General features: G+C 39.2%; 1 protein-coding gene across 3 annotated transcripts in view; it reads right to left on the bottom strand.

Annotated features, from left to right (window-relative positions):
- Window positions 1-20,419, bottom strand: part of PIR (pirin) — an 89,637-nt gene that overhangs the window by 30,019 nt on the left and 39,199 nt on the right. For all 3 annotated transcript variants that reach the window (XM_045537760.1, XM_045537758.1, XM_045537759.1), the window contains exon 6: window positions 1,589-1,673. In XM_045537760.1, coding sequence (XP_045393716.1) covers window positions 1,589-1,673 — 85 coding nt within the window. The remainder of the gene's footprint in view (window positions 1-1,588; window positions 1,674-20,419) is intronic.

Below are 20,419 nucleotides of genomic sequence, written 5' to 3'. Positions count from 1 at the left end.
TGGTGGGACTGCAAATTAGTACAACCCCTGTGGAAAGTAATTTGGAGATACCTCAAAAAGCTAAAAATAGAAATACCATTTGATCCAGCAATCCCACTACTAGGCATCTATCCAAAGGAAAAAATACATTTTATAATAAAGACATCTGCACTGGAATATTTATAGCAGCACAATTCACAATTGCAAAGATGCGAAAACAACCCAAATGCCCATCAATACATAAGTGGATTAATAAATAAAATGTGGTATATGTATACCATGCAGTTCTACTCAGCCACAAAAAACAATGGTAATCTAGCACCCCTTACATTATCCTGGATAGAGCATGAGCCCATCCTCCGAAGTAAGGTATCAAAAGAATAGAAAAACAAGCATCACATGTACTTGCCATCAAATTGGTACTAACTGATCAACACTAAGGTGCTCGCATGGTAGTAATACTCACTGGGTGCCTGTCAGGTGGTGGGGGGTGCTGGGGGGGGTAAACCCACAGCTAATGGAGACGGGGCACATTGTATGGGGAAGGACACACTTGTAGCCCTGGCTTGGGCAAGGCAAACTCATTTCATGTAACCAAAATATTTGTATTCCCATAATATTCTGAATTAAAAAAAAATAAAGAACTAATACCAATTCTACTCAAATTGTTCAAAAACTTGAAATGAGGGAATACTTTCAAACTCATTCAATGAGGCTAACATTACCCTGATACCAAAACCAGACAAGGACACAACAACAAAAAAAATACTACAGGCCAATATTACTGAAGAACGCAGATGCAAAAATCCTCAACAAAATACTAGCAAACTGAATTCAATAACACATTAAAAAAATCACTCACACCGCACTGATTTGATCTTCATAAATTATATGACTGCATTAAATTATCACATGTGCCCCGAAAATATATACCTCTTACGTCAATAAAAAATAAAATTAATTTAAAAAAATTTTAAATAAAATTCTTTTAAGAAATAGCCAGAATGAGAAAACAAAGAACAAAATAATGGGTTCAAAGGTGATGCCTAGTGAGCTTGGGTATAGCCACTTTTTTAAAATAAAATTGACCTTAAATACTTGGGAATTTTTCAATTATTTGTTAGGTTCAACCTAAAGTTAACACTTCCGTAACAATACCTATATCAAGCAAAACCTGTATCTCAATCAAGTATGCACTTGTTTTTGAGTAACACAGGTCTGATTTTGCCTCCAGGAATACTGTGAGTCAACAGGGGCTGGAAAGTCAGGAGACAGGTGTATTTTACTTGCCTTATCTGGGCCAGTAAGTCTTTATGTGGCCTTAAGCAAGTGACTAATCTGTTAGGCCTTAGTGTCCACACCTGTAAATTGAGGGATGTGGCTCAGAGGGGCCGACCTTAACATTCTATGAATTCCTCTTGGTTTTCTTAACTTGAACGGTCCCAGCAGTATTCATTAATTTAAACATAATTAAACATGAACAAAGTTCATAGAACTTTATGCTGAGTTTCAGAAACAAACACATTCTAGAGAAAGCAGCTCCTTGTTTTGTTTTCTTGTTGTTGTTTGTTTTTCTGACATGATTACTAAACCCCAGAACCCATCATACCTTTAGGAATAGGCTGGGAATGTTTTGCTCCTGGATCCAATTTGAAGTCCAAATATAAGGTTGGTGTGCGAGTGTAAACCTTGGACTGAAAAGAAAAAAAAGCCATCAGTGGTTTTCCAAGAAAAGGTTCTTATTTATCTGAGCTGGGCCCTTTGTAATAGGCCTGGGCCTGGATCCATCATATTTACAATTCCTCCTAGAATAGTGTTGTTAAACCCGGGAGGGCTGCTTCAGCTCCTATTAAAGGTCATGGTTGCTCTCCTAGCTTTGCAATATGATTGACAAGCTAATTTCAGGGTGACAACTGTATCCCTACAGGCATTTCTCAAATATGGTCTGATGTCAGCATTTTACTGGCCAATAGTTTCTCCAGCTTTCTCACTTCCAGTCTTCCATTTGATATGGTAGGTCGTCTCACATCCAAATATGTATTTCTTCCCCAGGACTCAAGAAAGCCATTTCCATTTTGAAATTCAAAAAAGTGGCCTCTACGTATTTTTGTTTTTTCTTACTTGGCCCTCTGGCAAAAAAAGGTGGTCCACCACTGCTGACTTGAAAAAACCACAGCACCAAATATAAGAAAGGCAAACTTCTGCAGGATTTTCCATTGTAAACAGTGGCTTTGATTCCATCATAAGTTAAGCAGAGTTTGTAATTCGATATAATACCATCTTGAATCATTGGCATAGACTAGAATCCAAGGGATTAGCACTGTTGCTATAAACTTTATGATGTCTCATTGTTTATCACGAAGCCCCAGTGGTTCTATTCGACATTTCTTTAACTTAAAAATGCAAACGAAAATGAAAAAGCACATAACACTAAGCTTGGTAAGGATGTGGAGTAACTGGAATTTTCATATGCTGCTGGTGGGACTATAACTTGGTACAAACACTTTGTAGAACTCTTTGGCAGTATGTAGTATGGATGAATATATGCATAACCTATGACCCAATCAATATTCCAACTTGTAGATGTATACCCAACAGAAATGTTCACCTAAAGGCATGTACAAGAATCTTAATCATGAACTGTTGACAACAGCCCAAACTAGAAATAGCCCAAATATCTTTAACAATAGAATGGATAAATAAATTAAAATATACAGTAGAATACAGCAGTTGAATAAACCCAACTACATGCTACAACTTAGGTGAATCTCACAAGCCAAATACCGAGCAAATGAAGGCAGACACAGATCGTACACCATTTAATTCCGTTTCTATAAAGTTCAAACAAGGCCAAACTAAAAAAGTCAGAAAAGCAGTTACTCTGGGAAGGTTAATAACTAGAAAAAGTTAATAAGAGTGCTTCTGAGAGCTGATAATGTTCTGTTTCTTGACCTGGCTACTGGTTTCATGGGTGTGTTCACTTGGTGAAAATTCTCTGAGCTGTATACTTGATTTGTTTGCTTTTCTGTGCTTATGTTATATTTTAATAAAAAGCTTACATTCATTAACAAAAAGCATTTGTAAATAGACAAAAATTACTCCTTTATCAAGGATAGTAAATAATTCTGGGCTCTTGTGTAATTTTGCAGAGAATAATTATGTAAGTTCCATGAGGACATGAACTTCTCTGCCTTTTTCACCACTGAATTCCCAGGGCTAACCAACTGTGTCTGTCACACAGTAGGTGTTTAATAAATATTTATCGAATGATGTTTCATAATAGAAAATCCCATGTATAATAATACATTTATTGACAGAATACATATGGTGCTCATTAACATCCTTACCTACATGTAAGAGAGGTAATACCTCTCTTCAGGACAGGTGAATTTGGTATGATCAAAGCGTATGTACATTAAATTTTGGAATAGAGAATTGTAAATAATGTTGACCATCAAAAGATTTTTGCCTTTTCTGTGAATGTCTGCTATTGAAGCTTTGGGGTTTAAAACGGTCTGGAAGATAGTTTTGCATGGCTGAGAAAGTCAAGTGGCATTAATATAGCTTCAAAGACTGGAAAAGCAAATTCCCCTGTGAATACATAAATGAAGCCAGAAAGACCTGTGACATCAAGGGCAACCTGAGGCCAAAGATTCACAATCAATCTGAAGAACTTGAAACATGCATAAAAGAAGGGCAGCACACAAGGGACATAGGATCTGGTTGTCTAGGATCATTAGGTGTGTAAGGCACCATCTGGAAGGGGATTGGTTTTGTCTGATGAAGACTTCTAAAATTACCTCTGAAAAGATCAAGGGTGATATTTTGCTCTCAGACAAAGGATCCCTGTTTGGTTTAAGCATCTTTCTCAACCTCTGCCACAGTGGCAGATGCAGTATCCTTTCCTACAGTGAAGAGATTAATCATAAGACGTTCTTGGTTTAATTTTTATTAGTATTCTCCTAGACTCTGCACCTAAAAATAATCTTTAACTGAAAACCAGGAGTCTTTGATGCTAGTATTGCTCTTCCCACTGACTAGTAAAGCACTTATCTTCTTCTGGGTTTGGTTCACTCATCTCAAAACTGTGTAGGGGGACTGACTGATGTTTAAGTCTATTTCTAGTTCTGAAATTTTGAGTCAGGAGGCTAATGTTCTCCTCCACACTTTAATTTTTTAAATTTCTTTCTGATTTCTCAGACTAGAGCTGTAGGGAAGTGAGAATGTGGCTGGGGTGAGGGAGGGCAACTAGTGCTGTGGGGAGTTAGTTGGGGGCCTCTGGTTAACTCGCTCTCTTCTTGCCCTCAACCTCAGTCATAAATCTACCCTCCTGCCTGGTCCTTTTTCTTCTTTCTTCCCTGCCTCTAGCTTCTCAATCTGATCCATACTGTCCCCCAAATAGTAATCTATCTCTCTAAGACTGCAGCTACACGGACACACACATACATGCACATGCATACACACATGCAAACACACAGAGTGTTCTATATTCGTTTATCTATTCATTCAAAAAAATTTTAAACAGAAACAAATGAGAGACTTTATAAAGCCACAAATATACCCTATTGTCTTACTGTGTAAAAAAGGCTAAGAGAAAAATTGTAATGCATTTGGGAGGCGTTTTTCACAACATCTATAACCTAAAATAGAACTCCAATTCTAGTATTTTTTTTCATATTGACAATTGGATCATTGATGGTTTCAATGTAATACTTCTTGAATAATCAACTACCACAAATCCCCCCAAACGCAATGTATATTATTCTATTTTAATTAATATATAATGAGATAAAACTCCATTTGGAAGCTGTTCCCATGAGTATGTATGTAGGTGTCTGTACGTAAACATATACACATAAACTTCTGAAAAGCAGGTAGGTTTTGTTTTTTAATTTTGCTCTTCCATGGTAACTCTGTTGAAATAGCAAGAGTGAATTATATTTATTTAACTCAAAGATGATAGTGCCAGCTTTGAATATACTTTAAGCAAACCTGGATTTAGTTTTTCTATCACACACACTGCTGATGTTCAACTGTAAAGAAATATCACTATTAGACACATTTTTCCTACGTTCTGTTTTGTTTATTTTTATGTATAGTATTAAACTATTAATATAGCCTCAAAATGGAAAGAATATTTAATTAAATCATTCTTTTCTGGTTAAAACTTAGTTATCAATGTACCTATTTCCATAGGATTAAAATAAATTTGTCCATGACAAACTAAAAGAAAACATTCCTCTATAAATCTGTTTCGCCACGGACAGGACTAATGCAATTGTTTTTTTTTTCCTTTTCTCTGTTTTGGTTCTGATTAATAATGACTGCAGGTATTAAAATCTCTTCATCTTTCTTCTTTCTTCCCATTTCATAATTCTCTGTTGAAAGTATTTAGGAAACTTTCCTTAAAGGTTTTAGCCTCTATTTGAAAAGCCTAATGGCTTAAATTGTATGGTTCATATATCATACAGGGAAAGCTTCTAGAAGGTAAGTAATGTAACTCTCCATAAGAGGTTAAGGGTAAATTTTGGCTAACTTGCAACAACAGGGGTGCTACCAAATCCAGGAAAACCTTGTCTCTCTTTCTCTATAAATATGTCAGAACTAAACCCTTAATGAGTCTCACACACTACTCCAATAATGACCACAAAACAAAGACTTCCCACTTACCCTGGCTTTTGGTATGATACCCTTGTCAAGTTGGCTTCCTTCCTCTGCTTTTATTCATAAATGTGATCTTAATTAGGAGATGAAATTACTTCCACATGGAAGCCATGTGGCTTAAAAACATCTTCCCACGAAAAAGAATAGCGTGTGCTACGTTGCTATGTATGAGTGTGGCAAAGGGAATAATCTTGAATTTTGCCACTGCTCCTTTTGCCCATTGATTCTTGAGTGTTGCTGCTTTTACCACCATGCTGACCTTCCTTAAAAGCAAGTGGAAGCAATTTTGTGTCGTGTCAGAGCTGTAATAAATGCTTCTACATTGCTTTGGGGAACTATTTCAAAAATGCTTTATGATTTAGTGGTTTTTTTTTTGGGAAATGCACTCAAATTCTCAATCTTATTATACTACACTGCTTAAGCAAATTGCTCTAAATAACTGTACTAATGAGTGCCAATCCCCAATTTCCTATAAGATAAAAAAAAACAGTGCTTATACTTGTTCCTAGACACTCACCCTCATGTTGGACCACCCCACTATTGTTGGACATTTTGCTTTATGGGTTTCTTTTCTGCTTCATTGCTAACTTTTGACAAGTATCTTTGCACATAAATCTTTGACTACACTTCTAATCTTTTCTTTAACAGTGAAATTATAGGTCTAAAGGTCTAGACAATGTGGCCAAGAGCAAATTGGCCAACATAATCATCTGATTAAAAAGCAATTTTGCTGAAAATATCTACTGTCAGTCATTGATTTTTCTAGTCTTGGTAATTCTGTTACACCACAGGGCAGTTTTTGAACTCTTTATATGCTCTAAATATTGTTTTTTCCCATCTAAACCCCTATTGTTAGAAAGTAAACATATCTCAACAAATCCCCTATTGTTGCACAGTCAGAGTTTTTCCTTGTCACAAATATAGAAGCAAAGGATTAATTGCCGAAAAGAAAAAAAAATGAAAGTAAAAAAAAAAAATTGAAAACCTCTGAATAGTGGACAAAAAGTAAGGAAAAAAGCTTAACCTAGGCCGGGCACGGTGGCTCACGCCTGTAATCCTAGCTCTGGGAGGCCGAGGCGGGTGGATCGCTCGAGGTCAGGAGTTCGAGACCAGCCTGAGCAAGAGTGAGACCCCGTCTCTACTAAAAATAGAAAGAAATTATCTGGCCAACTAAAAAATATATATACAAAAAAATTAGCCGGGCATGGTGGCTCATGCCTGTAGTCCCAGCTACTAGGGAGGCTGAGGCAGTAGGATCGCTTAAGCCCAGGAGTCTGAGGTTGCTGTGAGCTAGGCTGATGCCACGGCACTCACTCTAGCCCGGGCAACAAAGTGACACTCTGTCTCAAAAAAAAAAAAAAAAAAAAAAAAAGAAAAAAGCTTAACCTGAAAGAAAAAGTTTAAAGGCATCACCTCCATAGTTCAAAAACCAGTATCTCAACAACCAGTACCTAAGTAGTACTTGTTTTTTAACAAATCATCCTGATCACTTGTTATACTGACTTGCTTTCGTCCTAGTTGTTTTTGGTCAAATCACTTAGAAACTATGTTTAAAAAGTATCCATCTTATCAAAATGTTGACCATTGTATTTTTTTAATCTTAGTTAATTTAAAAAGCAGAAATTGATATCTTTTTACTCTTTAAATGTGACTTTTAGTTTGGGTGATATTATTATTAATTTAACAAATAATATTAAATATTATTAATATAAGAATAATAATAATTAGATATATTGAGTGACCAGGCATGATTCTAGGTACTTCATATGTATTAATTAGGCCACTTGTATTTTCCTTTTAGTAAACCATCTGCTCAATAACCTATTTAACTTTTCATTCATTTATTAATTAATTTCCTCATTCAAAAAATATTGGTTGAGAACCTCTAATGTGCTAGTCATTGGATATATTTATTTGTAAATAATGGATATTCTCAGCCCTTGTGAAGTCTGCTTTCTAGTGAAGAAGACAATTTAACAAATTAAATATAAAATTATAAAATGTGGTATATGCTATAAAAGAAATAGGGTAGAGAGAGAGAAAATAAAACGGGGGCAGGTAATAGAAGGGCTCACTAGGAAGACTGCATTGAAGTAGAAACTTGAAAGAGAAGAGGTGAAGGTAAGAGGTTTCTGGGCAGAGAAAGGAGCACAGTACGTGCAAAGGCCTTGAGGTAGTGAAGAGCTTGAAGTATTAGGGAACTGAGAAGATAGCAATATGGCAGATACAAAGTGGCTGTTAGAGAGAATGATATGAGATGAGTTTAGAAATTCAGGAAAAATCCAATCAAGTGTAGACCGTAGTAAGGCATTTGAAATTTCTTTAAAGTACAATGGGAACACATTGAAGAATAACCAGATCTAATTTTTATCTTGAAGAGATGTCTTGAGCTACTATGTGGAGCATGGGAGGGAGAATGGGAGTACGAATAGAAGAGAGGAGACCTCTGAAGGCTGGCTGGAGTAGGCCAGCCAGGGATGGGAAAAAAGCAAGTAGATCTGAAATATATTTTGGAGATAGAAAGGTTTTGCTGAACGACTGGGTGAGGGGAACAATAAGGATGATCACCATGTTTTTACTGTGAGCACTGAGTGATGGTGCCATTCATTAAGATGGAGAAGACTGGAAGGGAAACAAGTTTTTAGTTTGTTTGTTGTCAAGACAGATGGGGATGGGGGTAACAAGACTTCAACTTTTGCTGTTTTAAATTTGACATGCCTGGGCACCACGCAAATGGAGATGTCAAGTTGGCAATTCAACACATGAATCTACATAGAACTCAGAGGGGAGGCTTGTATTGTGAATATAAATCTGGGAGTTGTCAGGGTATACATGGTATCTAAATCCATGGAATGGATAAGATCACCTAGGGAGATGGTCAATGAAAGACAAGAGGACTCAGGACTGAGATCCAGGGAACTCAGGTGTTTAGGGGTCTGGCCAAGAAAATGATACCTATCCAAAAAAGGAAACTAAGAAGGAACAAAGAGCATCCAGAGACACAAAAATGTATTATCTCAGAGGCCAAAGAAAGGAGAGAGGCTGTGGAGAAAGAGGAAGCACTCAAACTATGGAGAGGAAGAGCTGACATGGAGAAGGGGCAAAAGGACCTCTGGTTTGGCTACATGGAAGTCAGTGGTGATTGGTTTCAATGGACCAATGGGGGCGGATGTCAGGGTGAGAGTATCAAGGAGGTAGGGAATTGGAGATAAAATGTGCAGACAAATCTACGAAGTATGACTCTGAGAGGGAGAAGAGAAGTGAAGGGCATGGGGTCAAGGGAGTTTGGTACTTCTCATCAGTTTATGTAAGAGGTTTTTTAAAAAAATAAATTAAGGCTATTAGCCCTTAATAATACTTGTTAAAAAATCTCCCAGTTTGTTTCTGGCCTTTAATTTTATTTGTGGGATTTCTGACATGGGTCAGATCTATTAATCTTTTCCTTCCAATGCTTTTAAACTCAGAACGTCTTTCCCCATCCAACAGTCATATAAGTGTTCACCTATATTTTTCTAGTCCAAAATTTTTAACATTAAATTCTTTAATCTATGTGGAATTCACTTTACTACGAAGTGTGAGATCATGAGCTAAGCTGGCTTCTTTTTAGTAAATGGTAAACCAGTTGTTCCAGTTGTCTTCTTTTTCCCAATTAATGATGATCTTCCTTATCATTATTAAATTTGCACATATACATGGGCTACTTCAGGTAGATTCTCTTTCTACCAGTTACAAGGAAGAGCCTCAATGGGGCAAACCAGGTGTCCACTTCACTAACTAGCCCAGAAACCCCAACTAATAGAGGAAGATCTACTCCATAAGGAGCTCATGTCAACATCTAGTACATCTCCCATGGCTTCCCAATCTCCCCATCTTCCTTCCACCACCTTCCCACTCTCATGGCCTGTTGGGCTTTCTTCACTGGGGAGAAAAAATGCATCAGCACAGACCTAGTCTCTCCACCACCATACACACTCAAGCTCACTGTCATCACCCCTGGGTATGGAACCATATCTTCCCCTTTCTCCTGAAGACCTTAAGGCTTTGAGGAAATGAAAAATAGATTTACCATATTATTTGATGCAAACTTCCAACTATCATTGTTTAGCATAGGCTGATGCTCTTCAACGAAATGATTTGCCTTCCGTCCTCAATCCAAAGCACTCTGATTTCTGAATTCTTGATTATTTTAAACAATTATGATAAGGAGTGGGAGAGATTAGTTTCCATCCTCAGTGCCAAATGTATCATGGGAAGGATTAAAACCCTGTAATCATATTTTGACATATACATGAAGTGCTACACAAAGAGAAGACAAGGAACTCTTAGGAAAAATGCCAGTGACTCTGTGTAGGGTGGGAGTTAGAGGGGGCCAGAAAACATTTGTAACTTCTATCAACCAGGAAGGATTGTGGACAGTCTTGAGCATCAAGCTGCCCAGCTGACCATGAATTTTGGACGTGGCCGAATTACTCTACAATCTAGTCTCTATATGATCCTTTTCCAAATAGCCCTTTAATCAATAGTTAACACTCTAGTATCTCTCCTTCTCGCCTTTTATTTATGGGAGAAGTAGTGAGGAGAAAAGGGTTAAAGGGAAAAGGAATAAAGATGCTGACAGGACTCCTGGTCCTGAAGTTTAACCAGAGACATGTTAGTTGTGAAACTGGACTTTGATTTCTTCACTCTTTGAGTCAGCATCCCTGCCCAAAGTTGGATTACAGATGTTCTAATTTCTTGGAAAATTAAAACCAGGGAAAGAACAAATACCTATCTCTTGTATAAACAATTCATCCATAACCCTATAAATGGCAACAGTACAATAAAACCACAAATGGCCCCCAAATATGCTAACAGGGAGCCTTCCTATCCTTTATCTCTAATCCACGGGTAATGTGTTCCAAGATTGAGTCAGCAAATCTATTAACTGATGCTAGAATATTTCTCACAGGGCTTTGTAATATTTTTAATCTCTTTTAGTTACATTTGGTATTTGCTAAGATATTTTTAAGAGCTCCTGCAAGAAAGTGCATCAAGATGTAACATGGGAAACTATTTGGCAAAGATAAGATTTCCTAGAGCTCTGGGTACTGATACCTTCTTGTAGATATGACCCTTCAATTTTATGATTAAAATTAATTTAGGGAAAATTTATTATGGTCCAGAGCTTTTGCTATGTGATCGTTTGCATGACCTTCTGACACAGAGAGGCAGGGGTGTCAGCTTATACAGACATGTGCCTAACAGTAGCCTTTTGGTGTAGAAAGAGAGATGTTCATTTTGAAGCGTCCTTCCATAAAAATGAGCTAAGGCATTTCCAAAGTGGAAAGAGACACACCTAGCAAATATATGCCCAAGGACTGACTGGTGTGATATGGCAGGGGTCATGTTCAAATAAAATAGGTGAAATTCAGGAAACCTTAGTTTGAGTGTAGTCTTCCTCCACAATGAGCTGTGTGACCTTGGGAAAGACTTTTAGCCTAGTTCAGTTGCAGCTTTCTCATCTACAAAGTGGTAGAGGTGGAGAGCTGATCTCTTGGATCTATTGTGGCCTGACATTCTCATTCACGTGGAAGTACTAGAAGAAAATGGAAGAGTAGGTTGTGATTGGCTTTGAAAAACATCTCATGTTTTCAGGAATTCTAGACTCACACTGCCCTAAGAACCACGTTCAGATCCTAATACCCCACTGAAGCAATGGAAGAGCTGAATGAATGGAAAGTTTCCTGTCCAACTATTATATAAATGGGCCAGAGACAGCCCCTGTATATTAAGTAAAAATGGCCCCCATGTTATTCACATCTTCACAGCAGGCTAGGATCATTAGCCCAAAGCCCACTGGTGCCAAATTCAAATTTTCATACTCAAATTGCTTTAAATATATTCCAAATAACCCTATTTTTAGCTATTTAGAGCCTACCTTCTTCACATACACCATGAAAGTATACCCAACCTGCATCCAACATGTGCTATCCAGAAATAAGACAAACCCTGTAGCTATAAAAGACTCCAAACTGCTGTTATTCAGAGCTCTCTGATCCAGAGAAACTCCACCTTGCTGCTGAGTGACATCACCTAGACACATAAAACCCCTCTCTGATTTCCCCTACTCCCTCACAAGGTCACTAGCCCTATTTCCCTTCTGGGTGGTGGCCTCAATGCCACTGTCTCTGGAAAATCTCCAGCTGTGAGGGACTTTCCCTCTCATGTAATCCTGTCCAAGTACCACCCAAATAAAGTCTGCGTGTTAACTGCCTCTCATAAACCTGTCTCTTCCTTGATAAACCCCAAATCCCCAAACTTACCACATCAACCCAACTAAATAAAGTGTTCAAATAGGTTCCAAAAGTATCAAATATGGCCTCCTGCGTATCCACAAACAAGAGGAGAGGAGATTCCCTGCTATTCAGCAACAGCCCAGAGAAATTGAAGAGTTGAGCAAATCTGCTGAAGGTCTAAAAACCTATGCAATGGTCAGTATTCATCCCCAACTCAGGGCAGAGGATTGTTCACAAATTCCTGGGCAAATAGAAAGTGGTCAGCTCCTAAGCAAAATGACAGATGAGCCAAGATTTTCCTCTGAACCCTTTAACATGCATCTCTCCTCTTAGGACTTCTCCATCTTTAAAGTTTCCAAGATAAAACCTGCTCTCAGCAGAAAATCTGATTTATATTGGGTTGTGCTGAACTGGAAAGGACCTGTGTGAGCTTGTGGTTAAGAGCACAAACTCTCAAGCCAGACCATCCAGTTAGAATCCCAGCGCTGTCATTTACTAGATGTGTAAGCCTGGGCAAGTTGCTAATCTCACTATGTTTCAGTTCCCTAGCTCATTAGGTTGTTGCGACAATTTAACTGGACACAGTTTATGTGCCTCCTCAGAGTCTCTTGGCCTCATTAGCTTCTCAGCTCTTAGTCTCTCATAGAGACCCCTAGGTGCCACCACTGCTGCCACTGTTGATGTCCACAGATGCCTTGGCCCCTCCTAACTGGCTGCCAAGTTCTGACAAGACCCCGATTGCCCCCGAAGCGGTGGGAGCTACAGCAGCTCCAGAGTCTGGGCTTGACCTGACCTACTGAGGCTCTGCATCCTCCCTCCCCGCCAAGACTTGGATAAAGATTGAAGCTATAGCATGTGGAATGAGGCCTCTTCAGAGGCTGCCTGAAGGGGCCAGGTGACACAAACCAGAAGGGCAGGGAATTAGCCCCCTATGGGGCAAATTTTGACCAAAAAGGGATGGAAGATATGGGACGACAGAAAACTTCTTCATCCTTCTTGTTCCCTCAGTAAGTTCTGAGGTACAGTTTGATCAGGCACCCTACATGGCCAAACATCTGTCTCACTTCTTTTCTCTCTCACTCTCACTGCCCTGGGGTTGTGCAAAAGATTTGCCTTGGGCTCTGTTTTCCAGAGAACTCAAGTTAAGTCAGGATCAAAAAAATGGATACATGTAAAGCACCCAGAACTTCACTGTCGGGTACAGTTGCCACTAGCCACATGGGGCGACTGAGCACATGAAATGTGGCTAGTCTGCATTGAGATGTGCTGTAAGTGTAAGATACACACTGGATTTCAAAGACTTGCTACAAAAAGTGTAAAATATCTCATTATAATTTTACATTAATTACATGTTGAAATGATAATATATTGGATATGCTGGATTAAATAAAATATGTTATTAAAATTAATTTTACCTGTTTTTTTTTTTACTTTTTAAATGTTGATTAGGAAATTTTAAGTTTCATGTTGCTTCCTTATATTTTTATTGGACAGCTCTGAGTTAGAACTTACCACGTCACAAGCCCCATAAAGGATGTTAGCCATTTTCATTTTCCTTCCCAAGAAGTTCTAGAGATTTGCTGTCAGTAAAGCCTAATGATAAAAGGGAATGTGGGAGCGGAAATGGAAATAGATAAGGGAAAAGGGAACAAATATTGATTATGTACCTTCTAAGACTATATATTATCATCCCTATTTGGCAGATGAGGAAATAAAGGCTCAAAATAATTTTCCCAAGGTCATAGAAGTATTAAACAACAGAGCTGAGAGTTGAACCCAGGTCTGCTGACTCCACAGTCTATGCTCCTTTCAGTCTACCATGCTGTTGAAGGATTGACTGTAATGGTACAGTTTTGATAATGTAACAGTGAGATTTTGTGTCATGTGTTAGGGCTTCCTAGAATCCTTTAAATCACCTACACAGGAGGTTACCTACACCAACCAAGTTAAGAGCTGGTACTGGACAAAAATTTCTCTCTTTCTCTTTCTCACCTCAGATACGTGGAATTGAGTTGGTCATACACCATAGTCCATGGCACAGGGTCATCAGACATTCATGAGAGCCCCTCTTGTTTTGTATTATTTTCCCCCATCATCCCCAATCTCCAGCTCACTCCCCATTGGCTCTCAGTCGAGCATATGTAATAGACATCCTTCCACTCTATCCTCAGTGTATTTATTTAGATATATGGGTGTCCTTGAAAAATAAACAGTGCTGTGTGGTAAATTGCTTTCTTGTTCTCATTTATTCCACATTGTTTCCTGAAAGCTAATAAGTAAATATAGTCCTTTGCTTCTGGAAGCTACACTGTATTCTAACACATGTAACCACTATATTCTACTTACCCATTCCCTAAGTGGTGAACACCTATATCACTTCTGACTCCTTTCTTCACCCATGATGCTGGCATGACCACTGTCATGTGTCTGCTTGGTGAAATTTTGATGGCATAAATACCCAGGAGTGGAATTTCTAGGGCATACCCCATATGCAGTGTTAGCTTCATCCAGTAATGCCAGCTTGCTCTCCACAATGAATACAGTTACACCTGCCTGCCAAGCATGAAGTTTCCATTTCTTCTCCCCCTCACCAGCACTTCACAGCACCTGACTTTCTAATATTTGCCAGCCTGAAGGATGTCAAGTGGTAGCATATTATTTGAATTTATATTTCTCTGCATGTTGGTAAGAAGAACATTCTTTCATATTCTTATCACTTTTCCATAGTTGGATGCAGGATTTTAAGACCTGGTGCCTGGAGCTGCCACCAACACAAGCATCTAACTTTTCAAGAAGGCAGGAATGTTTCCCCTCAGAAAGCGAAGACAGTATGGATAAAGTGGAGACAGTCCTGTTCTCCCAACTATGTTAATGCTCTGGGCTGACCAAGTACATCAGTTTTCTGCAGATATAACTGCTCTAGGGCTTGGAGATTTGCTTGTGCAATAAAATTTCATGGAATTAAGGTTGGTATTGTGGTAAATGTGTCTTCTATTACCTTTTGGGACTATGTTTTAAAGTGAGACGAATGAGAATTGTGGCTGAATGAATTCAAGTTCGGCAGTCCTAATGGAGCCACATACAGGCCAGGGGAGGCAACCCAGGTTATGATGCTTATAAGAAAAAGAAAAATCCTTATTCTACCCAAGCAACACAGGATTACAATTTGGTCAAGGTGCTTTGGCACTTTATTTAGAATGTAATTCTTAATTCTAATTTCTTTTGATTGGATTTATAAGGGCAAAGGCTTTAGATCAGAACTTTACTTTTGTCTTAGAAATTTGAGGATGGGAGAGGTCCATGTTCCAATTTGGGATATTTTAATATTTAGATAATTTTTTATGCTGCTATTTGCGCTTCTCACACATCTCTCAACACAGTTGGGTATCATTTGACAGGGAAATAGAGTAGAACGTGAATGTGCAGCCTAGAATACAGATGTGACCTGGTGTGAATTTAATGAAAACACTCTCTGTATTCATTTAAGATCCTTCTGGGGGTAAAATTGATCTCAGAGAACAGAAGTTAGGTTTTGTGGGGCGAGGTCCGCGCTGATAAACTTCTCACCTCCTTCCCTGAGGGGGTAAGTCATCACTAAGTGTCCAATCTAGTATGTTAATAGGACAAAACACTGGGGGATGTTGGAAGGAGCCTCCAGACCACTCCCTAATGTTTCCATGAGGCAACACTAACCCCTGGGGGTGGTGAGCAGGAAGGACGTGGGATTCAGTTGATGAGGGCAATTCAAGGAAGTGAGTATGCTCAGTTCAGGCCCTTCTGGGCTTTTCTCTTTCCCTTTCTTTCTCTCTCCTTCTGCCAAGAGGTAATAAGCCTGCCTCTGGAGAAGATGCCTGCAAATGTGCAGCTCTGCCTGGACATGGATAATGAAGTGGAGGAAGGGTTAGAAGCTCAGAAGATCTCAGATACAAGTCATGTGCTCTTATCCAGATTTTACCGGTAAAAAGGATGACATTTGGATCCCTGTCTGGCCAATACTTCAGTCTACCTCTCAATTCATTTGGAACTTGGGAGAGGAAGAAAAGAGTACAGGCATACCTTATTTTATTGTGCTTCCTTTATTGCGCTTCACAGATGTTGTGTGTTTTACAAATTGAAGGTTTGTGGCAACCTGCATCGACTAAGTTTATTGGTGCAATTTTTCCAATAGCATGTGTTCACTTTGTGTTTCCATGTCACATTTTGGTAATTCTAAACATATTTCAAACTTTTTCATTATTATTATATCTGTTATTGTGATCTGTGATTAGTGATCTTTGACGTTACTATTGTAATTGCTTTGGGGCACTATAAACTGTGCCCATAAAAAATGACAGACTTGATAAACGTGTGTTCTGACTGCTCCACTGACCAGCCGTTACCCATCTCTCTCCCTCTCCTTGGGCCTCCTTATTCCCTGAGGCACAACAATATTGAAGTTAGGCCAATTTATAACCCTATAATGGCCTCTAGGTGTTCAAGTGAAAGAAAGAGTCACACCACTCACTTTAAATCAAAAGCTAGAAATGATTAAGCTCAGTGAAGAAGGCATGTCAAAAGCTGAGACAGGCCAAGAGCTAGGCCTTTTGTGCCAAATAGCCACATTGTGAATGCAAAGGAAAAGTTCTTGAAGGAAATTAAAATTGCTACTCCAGTGGACATATGGATGATAACAAAGCAAAACAGCATTATTGCTGATATGGAGAAAGTCTGAGTGGTCTGGGTAGAAGATCAAACCAGTCACAACATTCCCTTAAGCCAAAGCCTAATCCAGAGCAAGGCCTTAATTCTCTTCAATTCTGTGAAGGCTCAGAGAGGTGAGGAAGCTGTAGAAGAAAAGCTGGAAGGAGGCTAGCAGAGGTTGGTTTATGAAGTTTAATGAAAGAAGCCATCTCCGTAACAGAAAAGTGCAAGGTGAAGCAGCAAGTGCTGATGTAGAAGTTGCAGCAAGTCATCCAGAAGATCCAGCTAAGATCATTGATGAAGGTGGCTACCCTAAACAGCAGATTTTCAATGTAGATGAAATAACCTTCTATTAAACAAAATGCCACGTAGGACTTTCATAGCTGGAGAGGAGAAGTCAACACCTGGCTTCAAAGCTTCAAAGGATAGGCTGACTTTCTTATTAGGGGCTCATGTAGCTGGTGACTTTAAGTTTAAGCCGATACTCATTTACCATTCTGAAAATCCTAGGGCCCTTAAGAATTATGCTAAATCAACTCTGCCTGTGCTCTAGACATAGAACAACAAAGCCTGGATGATAGCACGTCTGTTTACAGAATGGTTTACTGTTGAGACCTACTGCTCAGAAAAAAAGATTCCTTTGAAAATATTACTGCTCAGTAACAAGTCACCTGATCACCCAAGAGCTCTGATGGAGATGTATAAGGAAGATTAATGTTGTTTTCATGCCTGTTAACACAACACCCATTCTGCGGCCCATGGATCAAGGAGTAATTTTGACTTTCAAGTCTCATTATTTATTCATTTCTGTAAGGCATTTCTCTGATGGATCTGAGCAAAGGAAATTGAAAACCTTCTGGAAAGGATCCAACATTCTAGGTGCCATTAAGAACATTTGTGATTCATGGGAGGAGATCAAAATATCAACATTAACAAGAGTTTGGAAGAAGTTGATTCCAACCCCCATGAATGACCTTCAGGGGTTCAAGACTTCAGTGGAGGAAGTAACTGCAGATGTGGTGGAAAGAGCAAGAGAACTAGAATTAGAAGTGGAGCCTGAGATGTGACTGAATTCCTGCAATCTCATAATCTCACAATCTCATAATCTCAAAATCTGAATGGATGAGGAGTTGCTTCTTATAGATGAGCAAAGAAAATGGTTTCTTTGTTTGTTTTTGTTTTTTTGGTCCCTCTCTGTTCTTGCTTTCTTTTTTTTATTTCAAAACATTAAGGGGGTACAGATGTTTTTTATAAATGGCTTGAGTCAGGGCTATAAATGTGCCCATCATGCAAATAGTGCTCATTGTACCCTTTAGGTGGGTTTTTGCCCTTCCCTTCCTCTACCCTCCCCCCTGCTTGATTTCAAATGACTTTTATTTTCCTCTGTGTACTTGTGTGCCCATCAGTTCCTATTTATTAGAGCATATGGGAAAGTGGTTTCTTGAGATGGAATCTACTCCTGGTGAAGTTGCTGTAAGCATTGTGGAAATGACAACAAAGAATTTAGAATATTATGTAAACTTAGTTGATAGAGCAGTGGCAGACTTTGAAAGGATTGATTCTAGTTTTGAAAGAAATTCTACTATGGGTAAAATGCTATCAAACACCATCACATGCTACAGAGAAATCTTTCATGAAAGGAAGAGTTAATCAACGTGGCAAACTTCATTGTTGTCTTATATTATGAAATTGCCACAGCCACCCCAGCTTTCAGCAACCACCACCCTGATCAGTCAGCAGTGATCAGCACTGAGGCAAGACTCTCCACCAGCAAACAGATTACGACTCTCTGGACGAAATGCTATTGTACACTTAATAGACTATAGCATAGTGTAAACATAACTTTTATATGCACTGGGAAACCAAAACATTTGTGTGGCTTGCTTTATTACAACAGTCACTTTATTACGGTGCTCTGGAACTAAACCCACAATACCCCCAACGTATGCTGGTGTTGTCTTTTTGTCTTCTCCTCAACCTCAACTCCCTACATTTCACTTCTACCAAATTCTAGGCCCTCGTCTATGTACTGGTTTGCTTTTGTCTGGCTGACAGAATCTGTCAATTAAAACGTATGAAAACATTTAATGACAATCACCAGATCTCTTGCTCAAAACTTCTTTTGGACTGATAAGTAACAGATGGCCTCAAATCAGTATCTGATGCTGGGAAAGTCCACCAGCCAAATGTCGGTAGTTACTCAGAGACACTCAAAGTCTCCCAAGACAGATGAAAACTGACTCCTGACAAACAGCTGCCACAGCCAGGAGTGGAGGCTGCTGGAGAAAAGAATCTGGCCAGGAGGACTCCACTGGCAGAAACTCTAACTGAGGATAGGGGAGAGCAGTCTATAAGAAAACTGGTTGAGACAGGGTGGAAAGGCACAGAAATCAGTGTTAAAGGAACCAAAATAGAGAAGAAAAGGTCGGGTTATTTTTCTTTCTCCTTTTCACAGCCCAGCTCTTCCTCTCTCTTGAGGATGGATCACTTCTTTGTAATGGGAGAATAACGGAAGCGGGTGGGGGTGGGATGGGGAAGCCAGCATTGTTCTTAGACCCCAGACATTAGAGACAAACTAACCAGAGGCAGGTGTTTGAAGGTGGTGGGACAGAAGAGGCTTGTCCTGGACTTCAAACTGGCTTCCTTTATAAGGAAGCATTTAAATTTCTCCAATTGCTATTTTGTTGGTCCAGGAAGGAAAAATTATGGCCATCGTGGCTTCCTTCCATAATGTTAAAAATGATCATCTATATGAAAGCAAAGACAGCAAAGGGGGCTTTAAGGTTTCATAAAATAGAGGTAAATTATCATTGTTTTATTCCTCAATGAACCTGGACGAGCGGGACCTTAATCAAATCATGTTGCATTCCAAATGTAACAGCTATATTCTCAACACGAAAGACTAATCGATGGCAACATGAGAGCATTGTATCTGTGGAATTTTGTTTAGGTTTTTGGCTCAGAGAGGGAGGTAAAAGGCAGAGGATGCAGAAGAGCAGTTACCCCAGGTGAAACATCATTGGCATATTCAAGGTATTTCTAAAGACAAAAGAGAATAAACTTGAAAAGTTTGAAAAATAAAACAAAACCGGGTGGGGGGGGGGGCGGGGAGGGTGGAGGTGGTAGGCAAATTACCAGACAAATTTCCCATGGGAAAGACAAAAGCTATTCCAATTTTCACACTTAAAAAATTAAACATGTATTTTGAAGGCCTTCTTAAAGCATTGGTTTATACCACTGGACACTGTTTCACATCTCTGTGCAGAAACACCTTTACTCCTGCTGTCTCCTGCACTGTCTAGACTTTCCATCCTTCTTTGCCAGGTCAGTTCTCTGCTTTAGACTTCAGCCTGCTTTTCTTGGACCTCCAAATTGGGCTGAGCCTCCTATTTTGCCTCTCCATTAACCCTCCGTGCTACTAGTCTGCTGACTCACCACAGTGCACTCATGTTATCAGTTAGTGCGTGCCCCCTCTGCTCTCTTTGCTTTCATATAGATGATCATTTTTAACATTATGGAAGGAAGCCATGATGGCCATAATTTTTCTTTCCTGGACCAACGAAATAGCAATTGGAGAAATTTACATGCTTCCTTATAAAGGAAGCCAGTTTGAAGTCCATGTGTCTGTCCTTTCCATTGTGCCCTCCCAGCTCCCTGACTTTTCCATCTTTTCCCTTCATACCTTCACAGGGTCTTGCACGCAGTACATGTCTGCTGATCTCATCCAAACTATAAGGTCATACCTTACTAGGATACCTTCCCGGGAAATCCTTCCAATCCCCATGGCCATGTGGAAGTTCTTCCAGGAATGGCAGGTCTGC

The sequence above is a fragment of the Lemur catta genome, chromosome X, assembly GCF_020740605.2.
Source record: "Lemur catta isolate mLemCat1 chromosome X, mLemCat1.pri, whole genome shotgun sequence".
Lineage (NCBI taxonomy): Eukaryota > Metazoa > Chordata > Mammalia > Primates > Lemuridae > Lemur > Lemur catta.
This window is presented reverse-complemented; position numbering and strand designations above follow the sequence as displayed.